The sequence below is a fragment of the Scleropages formosus genome, chromosome 8 (genome assembly GCF_900964775.1).
Source record: "Scleropages formosus chromosome 8, fSclFor1.1, whole genome shotgun sequence".
In the NCBI taxonomy this organism is placed as follows: Eukaryota; Metazoa; Chordata; class Actinopteri; order Osteoglossiformes; family Osteoglossidae; genus Scleropages; species Scleropages formosus.
In genome coordinates, this window is record NC_041813.1 from 12,877,282 (window position 1) to 12,896,319 (window position 19,038).

The following is a 19,038-nucleotide window of genomic DNA, read 5'->3' on the forward strand; positions in this document are numbered from 1 at the left end:
AAGACTTACGTGTTTACTCAGGCATTCCACCTCGTAATGTAATTCCACCTGCCTTGGTTGTTTTTTTTTTTTTTTTTTTTTAAATCACATTTATAAAATGCATTTTAAAATTTACTTAAGAAACAAATTATTAACTCTGTCCTATCTTCTCGGTGAGCACTACCTCGCTACATAAGACCTGAGGAGGCTGGCCAGTGGTGACAGACGAATCCCATGCTGACAGAGGATGATGCTCGTCATGGCAGATGGACGAGACGTTCCATGTCGAGCTGGGGATCCAAGATGCCATTTACCAACATTATAATTACTTGTTACGCACTGGCTTACAAATTGTTACTTTCTAGAATGCCCAGGAGGGGTGGTCAATCACTGGCCCGTGGCTCCCCAGAGATTTATTTCTCCCTCAACCTTCTGTTGGGAGTTTTTGTTCCTTTCCCCAGTGGCCAGTAGGTATACTTATAGCTCTATAATAAGTTCTTCATTATGGTAGCCATTAGTTGACTGTCTTCTTTGTTTGTATCAATTTTTCTTGCTGTATGCCTGTGTTAAAGCGCTCTGTGTCACTGCGTGAGAAGAGTGCTCTATAAAAATTAAAAAAAAAATATATATATATATACTGCAGATGTGGCAAAAATATCCACAAGTGACTGAGGGGTGCAGAAGGCCATGGCATCAAGAAATGCAGAAAGGCAAAAAGCAAGCTGCAATTTTTGGGCATAGGAAGACCCTCCAAGGGACACGAGGGGGTGGGGAGGAAAAAAGAAAAAAAAAAAAAAAAAAAAAAACCACCATTATGTAGCTCAACACCATCAATGTCTCTAGCAAGTGAAGCTGTCTTATTTCATACAATTATACTGGTTTATTTCCTCCTCCCAAAACCTCCTCAAACAGCAATACACAAACCTGTTGTAAAGATTTCAGTTTTCAGGACATTTATGTTACACTTTTCTCCAAACCAACTTACAATGTTCAGCTACTTACACTAATCTACCCATTTACACAGCTGGGTAATTTTTTTTTTTTTTTTTTTTTTAAACCACATCAATTTAGGCCAAGTACCTTGTTCAAGGGTACTAAAGCAGGAGGTGGCATTCAAACCAGCAACCTTGAAGTCCAAAGGCAGCAGCTCTAACCACTACTCTATTAACCCCCAATCATCTCTGTCAATGTCCACTGCACCATTTAAGTACTTCAACAGTCATACAGATCAGCACACAGTGCTCAGGGTCCTTCGCTGTACCATCCCGTAACCCCCATCATGCTACTGGACACCACAGCCACCACCCCGACTCCAGAACCTAGTGAAGCACAGGACAAATTATTTCAGTGTCCTGACAGAATGGGACCTGTGACATACAGGAGAGAACAATTTGCACCAGCTGTCCTAAATCAAAGTCTGTTCCCAGACCACAACGCTTCTGCAGCCTGTGAGAAGCTTTATTGGTCAGCTCTCCCAAAATGACACAAATTGCTATTCACAGAACGCATGCTGTGTGGCATATACCGCAGTAAAACAGTGCCCTTGTTGTCAGGTGTCTATGGGCAAACCAGAGAAAAATAAACCAAGGTCTTAGAAGTAGCTTGGTGTTAAAGTTTCTTAGAATGTTTACTGTGTTCTTTGCATGTACTGTATGTGGGAGGCATGTGTATCTGAGTGTCACATCTTTACTCCTGTTTGTCCTTAAGGAGGGCACACACACGGTTGCGCACATAGACAGCTGTGAGCACACTGCAGCAGGCAGTGAACACAAAGAGGGCAACCGAGTCATGCGCAAGGTCACCGTGCAGCCGCTCGTAGAGGGACCTCCGAGTGCCATAGTCGAGCCATACGGCCTCCAGCTGTGCCAGCGTGCACAGCACCAGAAACACATGGAAGATCTGGTGGCCCTGGCCCAGGAAATCACAGCGACCCGGGAACCAGCGCTCTGGGTGTGGGCAGGCAAAGAAGTATGCCCCAGCTAGGAAAAAGAGCACCTGGTAGCCATGGTAAGAAACAGCCGGGTCAGCACAGCCCTGTCGCCAGCACCCAACGATGCGGTGAACCACAGGGCTGATGTCCAGGCAGTAGGCCAAGCCTGAAGGCACCACCTGAAAGAGCTTGTGAGCAAAGCGGGGCATCCGATGGCTTGCGTACTTGCCATAGCAGCAGCCAGCACAAGAGAGCCAAGCAAGGAAGGCGGCAGCAGGTAGGAAGAGACCACACATGCAGGAGTGCCACTCCTCCTCAATGGCATAGTAGAAGTGGGCCAAGGCGCTGCCGTACTGGTAGACAGCCACACCCACGTAGTCCAGGAAGTAGAAGGTATAGTGGGACAGCTCCGACTTGGCCGAGAGTAGGTGTGCCAGAGCGCTGCACGCCAGGTAGGTAAAGGCGGACAAGAGCACAATGAAGAGGGGCTGGGCGTGTGGGTCTCGCAGGAAGTCCACAGTCTCAGCCAGCTGGCAGAACTTGACCAGGATCACCAGGGCTGCGGCCAGGTGCGTCCACACATTGACAGCCTCGTTGTGGCGTTGGAACAGGGTCAGGCAGTAGTAGCGCCAGCTCTGGTCAGGTAACCGATATCCAGCCAAGATGTGAGGCTCGCGGAACACCCAGGGCACATCAGCCGCCTTAACAGTGCAGGGCAATGTGGGGAAGGCTGACTCCAGGAGGCGGGGCACCTGACGGAGCTGCTGGGCATTGATGAAGAGCCGTCCAATCTGCTCCATCACCACCGTCGCCATAACGACGGAAGCTAAAAGAGGAACAAGGGATCTTTGTGAAGCAACTGACACAGGTTGGGGGGGGGGGGGAAACATTAAATAGCCAGAGGACTGCTGGACTGCCCTTCTACAATATTACATATTTAACTAATAATATTTTTTATAGTGAGTAACTCACCCATTTGCACAGCTGAGTAATTTTTCCCAGAGCAATTTGGAGTCAGTAATAAGTCAAGTAGTAATCATGCCTACTACAACAGGAGGTTGGATTCAAACATAGGACTTTTGCAGAAGTGGCTCTAACCACAAATCTCTATGCTACTGCTACTCCAGAGGGGACCAAAAAAAAAAAAAAAAAATATATCAGTAAATCTAATGCCAAATTTGGAGACTAAACATTTTAGAAACAGGATTCATTGGAGTTATACACAAATACTGGGGATTACTTGCTTGAATACCAGAGAGCACATTCATTTTTTTTTTTTTTTTTTTTAAATTTACTTTATTTTTCTACACCTGTTTCCACCTTCTCTAGTGACTTTCCCTTTCTGTGACCTTCTTTATCCAAGCAAGAAAAAGTGCAATAATATGACACAGGCCAAAAAATCCAAACCGGCATCTGACACACAAGCCAATAAAGAAATGAAGGATAAGCATAACTAGGGGGTATCCTCCCAATATTCAGATCTAATGTGTCCCATATCAATAGGTTACACTGGTCAACAAAATCTGAACTTTTATTTGTCCCATGAACTAAAACAGATGTACTTTATAGCACTATTTATGCTGAATTCAGATCTGTTTTCAGAATGTTTCTATCAGGCACAGTTTAAAAGTTAAAGCAATTAAGTTTTGAAAAAAAAATTTATAAATAAGGCTATTACACCTAAAATACGTACAGACTTACTTGTGAAACGTACAAGTGTATGCTTTTCGGCTGTATTTGGCCTCAGGAACATCCCTCTTCAGTGTCCAGCAATAGTCTGCCAATGTATTGGGACTCCACTTGCCTTGGTACCATTTTTCATTATCCAAAATATCTTGGTGAAATCTTTCCCCATGCTTATCAGTAACTCACCTAACTAGGTTTGTGCTTTCAAAACTAAGCTATTGTACTTCACAAATAATGAAGATAACTTGTTTCCAATGCCCCGTATAGTATCAATACTGTAAAAGATTTAATTTTGGATACTGTGACACTAAGACACTGTTCACTAGTTGAGCGTGTGTGTTCTGAGTATTTTATCCTCGGTCAGTCTGCTTATAAGTTTTACTCATGTTGGATCCAATAAAGTTTTGAAAAAATGTTTGGAATCAACCTTGATGGGTATTGTTTGTTATTTTCTTTACCCCCAAGTCTCTAGGCGAACCCTACATGAACACTTGGTTACATTGGTGGCAGAAGTGATTATGTTCTTCTTATCAATGATTTTTGAAAGACTTTTCAAAGCATGCCACTCCACTTAATCAGCTTATTGGGGAGAAAAGAGGAAAAAACACAACATTCTTTTGTATAGACCACTGAATTTGAAACTTCATTTGGCTATTTGAAAACAGTGTTGTCATTTGCCCCAATAATGGCATTGCCTGATTTCAATGTGGCTTTTAAAATCTACACTGATGTCTCTAAATGAGCTGTCGATGCGGTGCTCACCCAGGACAAAGATGGACTTCAGCATGTGGTTGCATATGCTAGCTGGGCATTGAACCCCACACAGAAGCATTGGTCCATTTTTGATCGTGAGCTATGGGCCATTGTGTAGCTATTAAGAGAATTCAGATATGGCATCAGACTTGCTCCATTTACTATCATCAGAGACCATCAACCACCCTTGGCGCTTCGGTGTACTGCATGTCCATTGATGATGGCCCAACAGGCTGGCGAGGCAGATGAATTCTGGAGCTGGAGCATAACCGGATTATTGTACATAAGGAGGGCCATCAGCACAAAAACGCAGACGCACTTTCTTGTCGCCCTGAGACACCTGGCTTGGATGACATAGAGCCCAGTGGTAAGAAGGTGTTGGAGGTGAATGTGGTGAGCTCTCAGACAAATACTGACATTCCAAGTACCTTTAAGGTTGCAGACCCTTCAGAAGAAGTGACTGTTGCAAACACACACAACAGTTAGGGAGCATGTTTTATCTATATGCTTTATCACACAATGCCTCTGACATTAGGGCCATGCAGGAGGCTGACCCTGAGATTAAACTGTGTTGAACTGGGGGGGGAGCTGTCACAAAGGCCATCCAGGAGACAGTTAAAAGGGACCCTCTCGGTGCTTATGAAAGTTTTGGACTGAGTTTAAAAGTCTTACAATCATTGATGGACTGTTGTGTCGCTCTGTTTGCTCACAGGTAATCCTATCACCCAAAGAGTCATTCCTTCTGCACTAATACCAAACATTTTTCAACATTTTAATCGGATCCAACACAAATTAAACTTATAAGCAGACTGACCAATGCACTCCAGTGCGCATGTACAAAATCCCACCTACAGCAACCCAAGGGGAGAAAATACTTGGCGCACACAGAACAGTCCTAGTCACCACATCCAAACAATAGCCAAAATTAAATTTTATAATACCAATATATTATACAGTATGATTATGTAAATAGTGGTACATAAAAAGTAATGGTCATGATAGAGAAATTCTGAAAACATATTTGAATTGAGCGTGCAAAAATACATAGAAAACCGGCATTTTTTCGATGGGACAAAAAAAAAAAAAAAAAAAAAAACCTGTTCACCAGTGAATTATTACGGATCATGGCCCCGCAACTGCAGACACCTTGTTTTCCCAATGAATTAATGAATGACTTGACAATGCAGGTCGTGTGTGAGGGGAAATCAGCAACCCACTGGCACTGCCCACCACCTCACCACCTGTACACGACTGCGGCTTCAGTTCACGTGTTAACCATGAGACGCGCAAAAGTGAAGTGACGAAAAGGGAGACACCGCTGTCAAACGGGAGCCCGATATCTTTAGTCTACCACTCATCGTGTTCTCACGCAAGCGAACTTCTGGATGCGGTAAAACACTCACGGATGCGCATCTGCGTGTTTCCCCTCCGCAGCCGCACACAACACGTTCTCGCATACCTCGGGCAGCCTGGGGTGTAATGTTGCACTGTCACTCTTCCAGCTACAAACTCATCTTCCTGTGGACGCGCATAGCCGTTGCAAGCCGCATTGTGGAAAGCAAATAAAAAACATTAAAGAATTTTCTTTTTTTTTTTTTTTTTTTCCACCCAAAAAAAGGGGGGGGGGGGGCAGTGTCTCACTGGTAACGAGTTTTCAGCTCTGGGCGGACGACTGTATAGAAACAGACAGGCCCGGAAGTGCTAGCGCCCGGCCCTTTATTGGCGTGTATGAAAAGCCAATAGCAGACCACGATTTGGGCACGAGACTTGACGTTTTTATGGGATTATGACCAATAGGATGAGCGGGTTCAGGCCAGCAGCGTGAAAGCTCTGAGTCTGAAAGCTGTGAATGCATAACTCACGTGTCAAGCCGTTTGCAGATCAGTAATATTAGGAATCTTAATATATGTTTCAGGGGAGCGTGGTGGCGTGGCGGGTTCGGCTGATGATACCTGTGTGGTGGGTCTAGGGCTTCGGCCCTGCTTCGGGGGGTCTTGCGATGGACTGGCGTTCCATCTTGGGTGTGTCCTCTCTCCCCTCGCCCTGCGCCTGTGTTGCCAGGCAAGGCACCGGCTCGCCGCGACCGCTGGGGACAAGCGGTTGTTGACGATGGATAGTAAACGTTTCGGTTTTTTAGTGTTTGTAGCTGAATAACTATAAGAGTCAGTTGTGTGCAGAGAAACCCACGAGAATGTCCAATAACGCACTAACGTGACTCCAGTACATTCTGAACTAACCCAGTGTGTATATGAATTCAACTGTTGTGAAATCATTATGTTAACTGCTTTTATTTTTCAGGGTCATAGTGGTCTGGAGCCTGTTCCAGAATTTCTGGGCACTCGGCTAGGAGGGGTACGGCCTGGATGGGATGCCAGCCCATCACAGGGTGGCAACACACACATCTACACACTATGGCCAATTTAGAGTCATCAGTCGACCTGAACTACATGTCTGTATTGTGCAAGGAAACCAGAGCACCCAGACAAAACCCACAAAGACCAAGGGAGAGCTACACACAAAGTGAGCTGGGTACAAACCTGCACTCAAATAGTCTAGGTGCTGTGAAGCAGCAGTACCACCTGCTGTATTAACCTGCCACAATAATTAATATTCAATAACAGAACAGATGACTGCTCTTGATAGAGGGTCACCCATCTAGGGTGTACCCTGCTTCACACCCCGTGATGGCTAGTAATGAAGTAAATGTAACTTGTACTTCAGTATATTTCTGTAAAAATTGTGTGTCTTAATATCTAGCACTGATACTTTTTATGTTTACTCCAGTATATTTGTAAAGAAAAAAGAACTTTTACTCTGTTACATTTCTATAGTCCTCTTTTCTTTGCTTTTGAATTTTTTACATTTAATTTCACATTTTTATCTCTCCTTAAGAACAATGGTCTGTACTAGAAAACCTCTGTGGATAAATAATAAACCTTCTCACTCTCGACTCTTTTCTGTGGATTTCTTTGGCCATCATTTATTCTTGAGCTTATTGCTGGTTTCTCCTCCCTTCAAGTTTACAGTTGATGATAGAACTTAGAAAAATCTTTTTGTATTTCTTTAGTAGTATTTTCTGTAGAGGGGGGGCTGTGGTGGCACAGCGAGTTTGGCTAGGTCCTGCTCTCTGGTGAGTCTGGGGTTTGAGTCCCCTCTAGGGTGCCTTGCGGTGGACTGGCATCCCGTGCTGGGTGTGTCCCCTCCTCCTCCAGCCTTGTGCCCTGTGTTGCCGGGTTAGGCTCCAGTGCGCCATGACCCCGCTTGGGATAAGCGGTTTCAGTGTGTGTGTAGTTTCTGTAGTAGCACAGTTTCTGTAAATTGTTCTTAAACTGAGTTATTGGATAATTTGTTTCAAAATTCATTAGCACATGCAGTATGGTAAGAGAAACTTTTGTGTTTTACTAACATGTAAATAGCAAGTTATGAAAAGAAAAGTTATGAAGTTCAAACACAGAAAATCATTTAAATACAGTATTTTTTTCTTCAGAAATACAGATGTGAGGTGGGGTTGTGTGTAACACTGGCTAAATGAATATAGTATGAGACTGTCAGTAGTGAAGTGGTTAAGGATAACAACCTGAAACTAGTGGTTGTCTATTCAAATCCCCATCTTCTCACCTTGCCTTTGAGAGAGGGACTTATTTTAAACTCCTCTAGTATAAATACGCTGCTGTTAAATCGGTTAGCAATTTTAAATCACTTTGAATAATCGCTGGATGGATTGGACCATCAGCTGTCATTTAGACAGCACCAATCACAACCCGCTCTCCATTCGTCCCTTTTCCTTGCTTTTCTCCTCCCCGCAGCATTCCCATCTGTCAAGATCATCTTCCCATCTCTTTGAAGGCCATTCCAGGTGGTCGTTTTCATTTTCTTTGGTACCATTCAGCTAGGAATGTGGTCCATCGGTTGTCTGCTACTAACGCTGTGTGTCCTGCCTATCTCATCTCATTCTGCTTGTATTCTACTACACTACGTCCCTTACTCCGCTGCTTTCCCTAGTACTTCATTGGTTACGTGGTCTATGCGTATCATGTCGACCATTCTGCGTTCCATCGCTCTTTCGGCGACCAACAACCTTTGCTCCTCTTTTTTGTTACTGTCCACGTTTCACTTTGATGAATTTGAATGCGCACCACTTGGCTCTGATTCTCCTTCTGAGTTCGTCTTCCAGTTCTTGGTACATATTCACTTCTTATCCCAGATAGACCTATTAGACGTAGGTAGTGGTCCACCTCTTTGATCTCTTCTCCAACAACCGTTATTCGCAGCTCTCTTAGGTGTCTGATCACACGTACTTCGTTTTGGGGGTTCAGTTTCAACCCGACCTCTCTGCTTTTCTTATCCAGTTCGCATAGCATTTTCTGCAGCTGTCTGGGACTTTGAGCAATTAGTACGATGTCTGCGAATCGGAGATGACTTAGTTGTTTTCTGTTCATCTCGATGCCGCCCTGGAGCCTCGTCCTGCTGATAACCATCTTGACGCAGACAGTGAATAGCTTGGGAGAAATGGTATCGCTGCGTTTTACACCTTTTTGCACACGGACGTAGATTGGGGTATCAAGCAGGTGTAGAACCACCATCCATTTACCTGACTATAAAGGTGGTGCCCTGGGTTCTATTCTAAGAACTAAAAATGTTATAACCCAAACGCAAATAGCTCAGTAACAGAACAAATAAATTTATTAAATTTTCCTAAACTTGTAAATAGAAAAACCCAAAGTCCCTGCCATAGATTCTGAAAATAAAGGCAAACAACCAGAACATAAATAAAATAAACTTTACAAGTACTTAAATATTGTAAACAACAAATAACCTTACAGTTACACCTTCACGCAAACAGACTTTAGAAGTTTCATAGAGAACCTTCCCACTCATAAACACAATAACTAATGCCTAGAATACTCAGGAGTATGTTAAATTTCACATAAAACACCCCACGTTGCAGGCCTGAACGTAGCTTGCGCGTGTTGTGACCATTTAAATCTAGTACAATGGCTGCTTCACTCTCGCAAGAAAAAAAAAAAAAAAATGCAGTTTACCTCATCTGCTACCCACGCAACCACCAGGGTAAAGTTGGGATCATTCACGTTTCAGCAGCAGATGAAACCTCCAACAATGCCCAAGGAACTTCGTGCATTGCCGGAATCGCGAAGTTCTATCAGGTTCTCCTACTCCGTCACTGTGGCAGCTCGATGTGACGACTGAGAACTCGCAGTTTCCTAACACAATTTGTCTTGTTGGACACAACAAGTACAAGATGGAAACGTATCTTCAAGTCTCTCACTCACACACATTGACTAAAGCCGCTTGTCCCGAGCGGGGTCGCAGTGAGCAGGAGCCTAGGCCAGCAGCGCGGGGCTTGGGGGGAAGCACCCAGAGCAGGATGCCAGTCTGTCCCAGGGCACCCCAGGTGGGACTGAACCCCAGACACACCAGAGAGCAGGCACAGGCCAAGCCCGCTGTACCACTGTGTGTCCCCCCCCCCCCATCTTCAACTCTCCAAACAAAACATATCAAAATAAAACAATATTTTCACTCTTTGGTTGTTTTTGGAGCAACCAAAAAACATGAACTCCTCTTTCCTCACACCTCGAACCCTTCTAGAAGCATCTCCAAACTTTTGCCCCATCCATTCCATCCCTGTTTTCTCTAATTGGTTTTCCATAAACCAAAACCAAATCACACACACACACACACACATTTTCAGAACCGCTTGTCCCTTACGGGGTCACGGGGAACCGGAGCCTACCCGGCAACACAGGGCGTAAGGCCGGAGGGGGAAGGGGATACACCCAGGACGGGACGCCAGTCCGCCGCAAGGCACCCCAAGCGGGATTTGAACCCCAGACCCACCGGAGAGTAGGACTGCGGTCCAACCCACTGCGCCACCGCACCCCCTAAAAACCAAATCAATTTGCAATAAATGCAAAACTGACATCACATATAGGTTGTAACTGTTCTAACACGTGTTGGCACGGTTTCAAACAAACTATACGTTGAAATCATGAACTTTATTTAAACCCCTCCCCCCAAAAAAACAAACAAACTAGTAGCACTATGGGCCTACACAGGGTTATATCTGTTGTGCGTCCCACATTCGCCTCCTGCAGTATTCGGATGTACTGCTCATCGATGCCCTGTTCTGCAAAGACTCCTAGGATTGCATTGAGCTCGACACTGTCAAACGCCTTCTCAAAATTGATGAAGGGGCAGTTTGTATTCCCTCAAATGGTTCAGGAGTTGATTGAAGATGAAGATGTGGTCCATCGTACTGTACATGCGAGACAAGAAGCAGATGGGCCGATAGTTGTTCAGGTCGTTGCTTTGAATAACGGTATCAGCAAAATGGAAAATAAATAACTTCATTTACAGCAGCTGGTAGTGTAGTGTTACAGCTGTCACCATGCAGTCAAAGGATGCACGTTTCAGTCCCACCTGTAGTACCCTTAGTCAAGGTACTTGCCCTGAATTGCACCATTAAAGTTACCCTGTACTATGAATGGGTAAATAATCATAAGCAGCTTAGTATATAAAGATTTACATATTTAACAAATACTTTTCTCCAAAGCAACTTCCAATGAACTTTATGTAGTGTTATCAGCCAACCCACCTTATTCACCAAGGTGACATATTACTTACAATGGGTCACGCATCCATACATCAGTGGAACACACTCTCTCTGTCACTCACATTAGGGGTGAACCACAACAGCATGTCTTTGGACTGTTGGAGGAAACCCACACAGACTGAGCAGGGATCAAACCCATGGCCTCTCACACCATCCAGGTGCTGTGAGACAGCAGTGATACTCACTGTGCTGCCCAGATAAATACTTTACAATAACATCTTAAGTAAATTTTAATTGAGGTATCTGCTAAATAATGCTTAAGAGTATAAGAGTAATATAGTTAAATCCAGAATGACATGAAAAAAACACATGAAATAGGCGATATTTAGACAAACATATGGTTAAGACATACACTTTTATTTTAACACAATATCGTGCCGCGCAGTACCGTGGGTTTGAATGGGGCGAAGAAGGACCCAGAGGCAGCGTTCATTTCGAACATTTTATTCGAACAGCGATGCACAGAGAAATAACGTGCTCGGTTCGAGGACCTCATTTCCTCCAGGACCTGCACGTCTAGCCAGCCTTCCCAGCCTGCTTAGCACCCCCAGGCTCTCTCCTCTTTCTCCTCTGGCAGATGCAAACACCCTCTTATATTCCCCAAACGCCACCTAACGCTAACCAATAAACAATCAACATACTTACCGCTAAAACACAGTAACACAGTTCGTTAGAATATTTTTCAAATATAACTGTTAAGTAGTACAATTTTTTCTACAAAAAAAATTATAAACTATTGGCACCTCCATGATTAATGGGGGTGAAGTCTCCTATGGAGAGAATATGAACACCCAGCCTCTTCCTGTCTGTGAAAGCCTTTGAATAGTGGGCTACAGGTCCTTCTATCTGGGTGTAATTTTAGCTGTTTAATCTGTGGTTTCAGCCAGTTGCAGCTCTTTTCCTGCATGGCATTGGTGACAGCAATAATGCCCCTTTATGAAAACCTGCCCAAATAACACCGGTGAAAGGGCATCATTGTTTATTCAAATACGTGCAGCACAAGCATGAGACAGAGGGGGATACTGTGGCATCTCCCACTCGCTTCCTCGTGTTTTCTCTTTCCCACTATTGTCCCAGCAAAGGGCGACTGCTAACTCTGAACTCATTGCAGCAGCCTGTGCCCCCATAATGAAGTGTAGAGTCACTGCTCTACACAGGCTGTTTCTCTCACACGCTCGTGGCATTTGTCTAGCAACCAAAACCAGGGGCCTGACCACAGCTGAGATGAACACCCACAGCCTGCACTATCAACTGGCCTACTAACTTTACTTGATCTCATCATCAAGTTCATGTAAAAACAGAAATTCATACAGAGTGCTGCAGTGTTTTTCCTTAAAGAAGCCACAGACATTGAGAGTTGTGGAGGATAATGTGAAACATGTGATGGATTACAATGGTTTGCATTGTTAATTATTTCTGGCAAACAGCAGGAACAAAGTGAGTGCACCAAACACAGACGTCATTAAACTGCAGGAAATCAGGTCAGCATATGGTGTCACTAAAATCTGATACTGTACCCCTGGTTTAGCCCAGCAGCACCCACAGATCCAGTTTATAATTTGATCACATCACATCTGGCAGGCAGAACAAAGAGGGCCCTGTGTCTACCACTAGTTTGGAATACTGATACAAATAGCTAATTTAGCCATGCCCACAGGCCATTATGGGGAGGGGAGAGGAGAGAGAAAGAAAAAAAAAAAAAAAAATTGACACATTGGACCACAAGGCTGCAGCTCAGTACAAATCAGGGGCTCCTCCAAAATTGACACTTGAACTAGCACATCCAAAGGCAGCCCTCTTTTCCATTTGCCCTCATGACAACCAGCACAGCACTCAAGGAGGCACAATATATATGGAAGGAAAATGGATTTCCATTTTCTTTTCGTACCTTCCACTTCTGCATTGATAACTACTTTTCCCACATTGGCATGTTATCCTTCATATCCTCAGCCTTACTGAGCGATACGGCAAGAGTAACCAGCCATTTTCACAAGTCTGTTAGGAGATGGAAGCAGAGTCAGAACACCACCACCTGTTACTAATGGCCAAGTTAAATGTTCTTTCATGACTCCACAATTACTCTTTTCAATAATTTGTTTGTAGCTGAATGAACAGGTCCTGTGGCCTTTTGAGTCAACAGATATCAGTAAAACATATGTAAATCACTGGATAATTCACCTCACTTCCTAAGTTCACAACTCCAGATTCATTTCATGTGACTAATAATTGGAGTAAGATGTTCAGTATCAGGGGAAAAAGCAACAAAATGTTGAAAGTGTCCAGATGACAAACATTGCACATGTTTATGTGATAAATCAATTAGCACCAAATAGGACTTCCTGGAGAAAACTCATTTTAAAATTATTTCAATGCAGCCCAAATGTTAGCCTTATATTTATTATAGCAATATCCAAGATTGTTACAGAACCTAACTCAGAAACATTGGATGAAATACAGATCAAAGTCCAGTAAATTTAACTATGGTGTTTATGAACACTCTTCTACTCACAACTTTGTTCAAAACCTTAACTGGTGTATACAAATGCAAGGCAGCTTCCTGCAGTTCCTGTACCATGGCATTTTAAAAAGCATCAGTAAGGCATTGTCACATCATAAAGTAAACAAAACTACTTTTTAAATCTTTATTTGCATTGATTTTCCTCCAGCAAACCTGACATAGTACAGCTGCATTGCAAGGGTGAAGATCAGTCTGGGGTCCCTCACCATGGCATTACCAGAGGGCAATGAAAACAGGCTCAGCAGAAGGGTAAAATGTCTTCCAACAGAAGACAAAATGCTCAAAGTGGACCACAGCTCCAGGACTGAGGATCTCCTACTTCAGAAGAGTAAAGCCAGGTGACAGGATGTTACAAGCAAATCTACTTACAAGACACTGCATGCTTGCAGTCAGGCCCTGGAAAGCCAAATTAAGAATGATAATAAACAGTGCAACTTTTAAGCTTGCAACTGTGGTCTTGGGACACAACTAGAGGTTAAACTTGCACTAAGTAATGTTTAAGGTTAACCTATGTAGAAGGGACATGCACAGTTAGGTAGATTTGGACTGTGGTTTGACAGTCTATAGAGGAGGAAGAAAAAAAAGCAAGAATTACCCACTCCATCTACAATTTAACCTAAAGTTGAGTAGCATTTCAAGTAACACAGCATTTGAGTAACAAAGTGGAAGGTGAACAAACAAAAATACTGGCCATGAAACAAATCTTTGGATAACTTTTTAAAAAAAAAAAAAAAAAAAAAAACCACACATCCCTAAACCACCCCTACCCTGCAAAACTCAGTTCTCTGTGACATCTTTGGATTCTTTATTCTTTCGAACCTCTTCAAGTTTCTTGTCCTGAAATGAGAAGATTTAAAAAAAAAAAAAGGGGGTTTACAACCAGTTTACTTCCTATGACTGACTACAGAGTTTAATAAAAGTTGGACCCATAAACAACACTAAGAGTTAGTTCTCAAACCCATTTACACCATTTGTTTCATTTAACAAAACCTTCACCTTTTCCTTGAACTTCTCATTCATGGCAGCCATCAGTGCAGTGCGATTCTCTTTGTTGGCCTCCATCTTCAGGTTCAGCTTTTCTTCGGCCATCTTGCTGAAGTTGCTGCTCTCCTCCTGTGCTTTTTGGAGGACCTCTTTCATATGCTCACGCTTCTCTGCCAGATGCTTGAGAACCTCTGCTTCATGGGACTAGAAGAAAACAGAGTTAAGTTTAAACTGAAAATAGAGGTAGCAATCAAATTATCGGAAACTGCTTCAGAAAAATCCACAATACTTTACTCTAGAGAAAAGCAAAAACCATCTCCAATTACATTTATATGACACTTTATTCAAAACAATTTACAATGTTACACCGATTTATCCATTTATATAGCTGGGTAATTTTTACTGAAACAAGTTAGAGCAAGTACCTTGCTCAAGGGTACTACTGCTGTAGGTGGAATTCGAACCGGCAATTAATGTCAAGTGACAGTTGACACATGTGAGGTCATTTCCTTCCCCCCACCATGAGGCCTAGAGCAATCAGTACCTACAAATATCAGATCTGTCAGCAGGTAATGCAAAACTTAAGGCTGTAAAATGCAAGCAAATGAGGAAACAAACCTTTATTTGTTTAAAGTGTCTTTCTTTTCATTAAAAAAACCCACATTCACCAAGATGTTTCTTCTTTTCATATACCAGAGATGTGTTTCCATTCCTCTGGTGCCTTTTGGCCTCAGTATTTGATATGTGTAAAACTGCTTGAGTTTACCTCATTATTGCCAATCCCAGCAGTTCCAAGCATTCTTACGGCTTTGGTGGAGCTTACGCCAGACAGGCATATTGGGTTAGGCTGTTGCACGGAACATCAGCTCAAACAAACCATGACTAAAAAGGCCACAAGTTCAAGCCCCAATATGATCTCGCCATTGTTGTACACATGAAGTATAAAAGTTTAAATTGTCACTTTAAACAAGATCTTAAGTTACTAATTAATGAATTACAGAACTTTCAGGTGATACCTTGCGCCTCTCCTCAGCAGCTTCCAGCTTCCTCTGGATCTCCTCCAAGGACACATCCTTCTTTTTGGGTGTAGGCAAAGGAAACTCACCCTTAGCATCTGTTCCTGAGGGACTCAGAAAGACTTCAAAGGCTTGACCCGAAGCTCGCTTGTCTAGCTCTTTGACCTGTACGTCTGAAAACATTGAAGGTATGACATATCATAGCTCTGTTGTTCAGAGAGACCACCTATAAACTTTACACATTGTGCAGAAATCTGTGCATTTACATTGGACGTGAGTGTAACTGGCTAAATCAATATATTACATTTACTCCTTTAGCTGATGCTTTTCTCCAGAGTGATTTACAATATGAAGTTCCTCAAAATTTACCAATTTATACAGCTAGGGAATTTTACTGTAAGCACTTTGCTCAAGGGTACTACAGCTGGACGTGGGAATCGTACTTGCAACTTTTGGGATCAAAAGCAGGAACTTTAACCACTACGTTACCAGTTGTCCAAGCCATTTTAGAGCCAGCCTTGTTCAGCCAGTCTATTACAACACTTTTTTGTTGAGAGTTAAACAGGAATTGGAAAAAGCTCTCAACTGCATTCTGGCTAAAGTTTAAAGTTCCTAAAAAGAGCAAAAGCAGTGAAAATGTTTACAAAACACTTACCACTAGAAGATGCCATTGCAAGGTTGTTGTACCTAAAAGAAAGAGATGAAGTGGGTGGGAAGCTGTCATACTCAAAGTGGTGTATATTGGATGGTGTAAGTCAAACATGACTCATTCAAGCCTAAAGCAGAATTTGTTGCTGGTCCTCAAAAAAAAGAATAAAAGGTGCCCACAAGTTAATTTAGTAATCCTTAGCACCCTCCAGTGGGAAATGTAAGCTTGAAAGAAAGAGGGCATCTGTTGAAGAGGAATATGTGGAGACAACAGCCAGATGAAACACTACAGCTGAAAGCAACAGCATCATTAGAAAGGGAATTAAAATGAACTAAGTGCCCTAACTGGAAACTGAGCATCACCGCTACTCCACCACAAATGATCACCAAACACTTATCAGAATCAGAACACCACTTATAACACCAGTTTCAGCTTTCTTTCCAAAACCTGCTGTCACTGAACTTTAATCCTGTTTGGCGAGCCCAAGCAGCCATATTACTGGGCTTTAAAACAGATTTAACATGAATAACAAAGAGCTAATCCGTAAACAGTTTGTACAGGGTTACAGAGGCAAGCCATCCAAAAGCTGTACCAATGCCCATTGTTTTGCCTGGCCTAGTATCAAAGTCCCAGCCAGTCTCAGAATACCTCAGATGTTATCTACACAGCTGAGAGGGCTATCAGCGAAACACCCATGACCAGAACTGAGCAGAGGAGCCCCAAACCTTTAACTTAAGCCTGAGGGGGACGAACGTTTGTGACAAAAAAGGAGCTTTTTTTCTGAGACAGAGTAGGAGCAGCTGTGCCGAGCCTCGAGTTCAGCAGCTCCCATTCACACCGCCAGCCTGATGGACGTGCGGACAGAACTCGTGCCACCAGCTACGAACGCCCACCCAGCGCGCGCTCGCACTTAGAAAAAAAAAAAAAGAGACCCGCCGCGCCGCGATCACCACCTCAACATCACGGGCAGGTACAGCCCATGTCACATGTGCAGAGGGACAGGTAAGGGGTAACTCCCGCCAATGAAGAAGAGAAAGAGTTTAAAACTAGAGGTATCAGACTCAGAGGCACTCGGCGCCGCTCCAAATAATGCCATTCAACAGATGATAGTTTCACCACCTCCACTGTGGACCTAGCCTAGGCTACGGTAAAGCCCGCATTAGTCTCCACGGCGAACTGTCTGATGCAGAGGAGATGCGCTTTAGTTTTCTTTAGCAATGAATATGAAGGAATTATAAAGACCGATTATTAAAATCGGTAAGTAACCCTAGTAGTAGTCGCGGGAATATCTTGTTACACGCACGGCAGTTCCCGCAACTCAACTGTTTCAGCCCCACCAGGCTCCACCTCGAACGACATCCCCCACCTGGCTTACGCGGCTTTTGACAACCCACAAAAAAGCGGGTAAACGACGCAAACAACCAGCATTTCAAGAAATAGGATGGAACACACATACTTTAAAAAAATAAAAAAACAAGTGTGCCGCCCCCCAAAACTGTGAAACTAAACATTCCTCTTTCTCTCGCGATGACATACCGGTTCGCTGAGTATAAATCCGCTTACGAACAGAGTTAGTTACTGAACACTAACTACTACTAGTTTCCTACCAGTCTTAAAAACAAAACTCAGCTGCTTATTCCAGTTATATACTAAGTTATAGTGGTTACAATATGAACCGGACCACATGGTCGCGCCTACCTTCCTGTCTATAAGACTGACGGCCTTTCACCAACCTTTTCCCGCGCCGTTTTCTACTATGTTCTGCCTTCCTCCGACTGTGCAAAAAAAAATGAGCCCAGCAAAGGCGTCATTATTCCCTCCTGGAACCCAATTGGTTTATTACAAAACGTTACATGACGTTGAGTCTGTTTCCAGAAGCACGCTGGAACTTGCAGTTCTTCTCCCTTTATTCCGAGCCGTCAGAACAACAGCAAGAGAGGCATGTGACAAATGCTACCTTTTGGAACTGGTTTATTACGTTTTCGTTAGTTACATGTTATTTGAATGTCTTAATGTTATTCTACCGTTTAAATAATAACTATCTTAAATCTCAGTTATAAATATCGTATGAAACTTTCTCGTATTTTTATGAAAATTGAAATTAATTACACGTCACACTTGACCAGTCTTAAAACTTCCTAGCGTAGGATGACTTGTAACCTGGATCTAAAGGTCACAGGATTCCCACCTCCTGTGATAGTACCCTTGAGAAAGATACTTACCCTACATTTCTCCAGTAAAATTTCCCAGAGCAGATGTATAAATAATTGTAGGCTTGTAATAAATGTAACCTTAATATTGTAAATACACACACACACACACACATTTTCAGAACCGCTTGTCCCATATGGGGTCGCAGGGAACCGGAGCCAACCCGGTAACACAGGGTGTAAGGCCAGAGAGGGAGGGAACACACCCAGGACGGGACGCCAGTCCATCACAAGGCACCCCAAGCGGGACTCGAACCCCAGATCCACTGGAAAGCAGGACTGTGGGCCAACCCACTGCGCCACTGCACCACTGCACCCCCCCTATATTGTAAATAACTTTGGAGAAAACAAGTGTCAGCTCAATTTAAAATGATCCTGATGATACATAGTGGATGTTGTTTTCGCCTACATTTTGACGTAAACACAATAAGAACGAGATAAAACATTGACAGACTTAGAATTTTCAGACACCATTTTGGTTAGTAATGCCTATACCCAAATTCTCAGTTATAGCTAAAAAGAACTATGTGAAGCAGTGTTGAACCTAAGTTAATGGCTATGTTTCCATTTAAAGCATTTTCTAAAGTATCCTGTTCTTGTCTTTATCACCATTCCTAATTTCTGTATCAAAGAAGCTATCTGGATCTTTGCCATTAAATTTGCCATATGTCCTTATTTAATC

At 43.2% G+C, this 19,038-nt stretch overlaps 2 protein-coding genes across 4 annotated transcripts; both read right to left on the reverse strand.

Moving 5' to 3' along the window:
• Positions 1-1,384: 1,384 nt before the first annotated feature.
• paqr7b (progestin and adipoQ receptor family member VII, b) lies at positions 1,385-5,917 on the reverse strand. 2 transcript variants are annotated; one of them, XM_018754675.2, is made up of 2 exons: positions 5,808-5,917; positions 1,385-2,735 (listed from the first exon to the last, which is right to left on the reverse strand). In XM_018754675.2, exon 2 carries the CDS (start codon positions 2,722-2,724, stop codon positions 1,666-1,668), a length of 1,059 nt encoding a protein of 352 aa, XP_018610191.1. In that variant the 5' UTR covers positions 2,725-2,735; positions 5,808-5,917; the 3' UTR covers positions 1,385-1,665. The 2 variants fall into 2 exon arrangements, with proteins under 2 accessions (XP_018610191.1, XP_018610190.1); XM_018754674.2 differs by having other exon boundaries at positions 5,752-5,917.
• Positions 5,918-13,332: 7,415 nt separating this feature from the next.
• stmn1b (stathmin 1b) lies at positions 13,333-17,967 on the reverse strand. 2 transcript variants are annotated; one of them, XM_018754650.2, is made up of 5 exons: positions 17,880-17,967; positions 16,153-16,184; positions 15,498-15,670; positions 14,494-14,685; positions 13,333-14,334 (listed from the first exon to the last, which is right to left on the reverse strand). In XM_018754650.2, the coding sequence occupies exons 2-5, from the start codon at positions 16,166-16,168 to the stop codon at positions 14,275-14,277; spliced, it is 441 nt and encodes a 146-aa protein (XP_018610166.1). In that variant the 5' UTR covers positions 16,169-16,184; positions 17,880-17,967; the 3' UTR covers positions 13,333-14,274. The 2 variants fall into 2 exon arrangements, with proteins under 2 accessions (XP_018610166.1, XP_018610167.1); XM_018754651.2 differs by having other exon boundaries at positions 17,845-17,948.
• Between the last annotated feature and the right edge of the window lie 1,071 nt (positions 17,968-19,038).

Excerpts from the sequence above, each read along its gene's own strand:
- stmn1b (XM_018754650.2), bottom strand. Across the intron at positions 14,686-15,497 it reads CTGCTGAGGAGAGGCGCAAG|TCCCATGAAGCAGAGGTTCT; the intron begins GTATCACCTGAA and ends GTTTTCTTCTAG. Across the intron at positions 14,335-14,493 it reads ATGAGAAGTTCAAGGAAAAG|GACAAGAAACTTGAAGAGGT; the intron begins GTGAAGGTTTTG and ends TTCTCATTTCAG.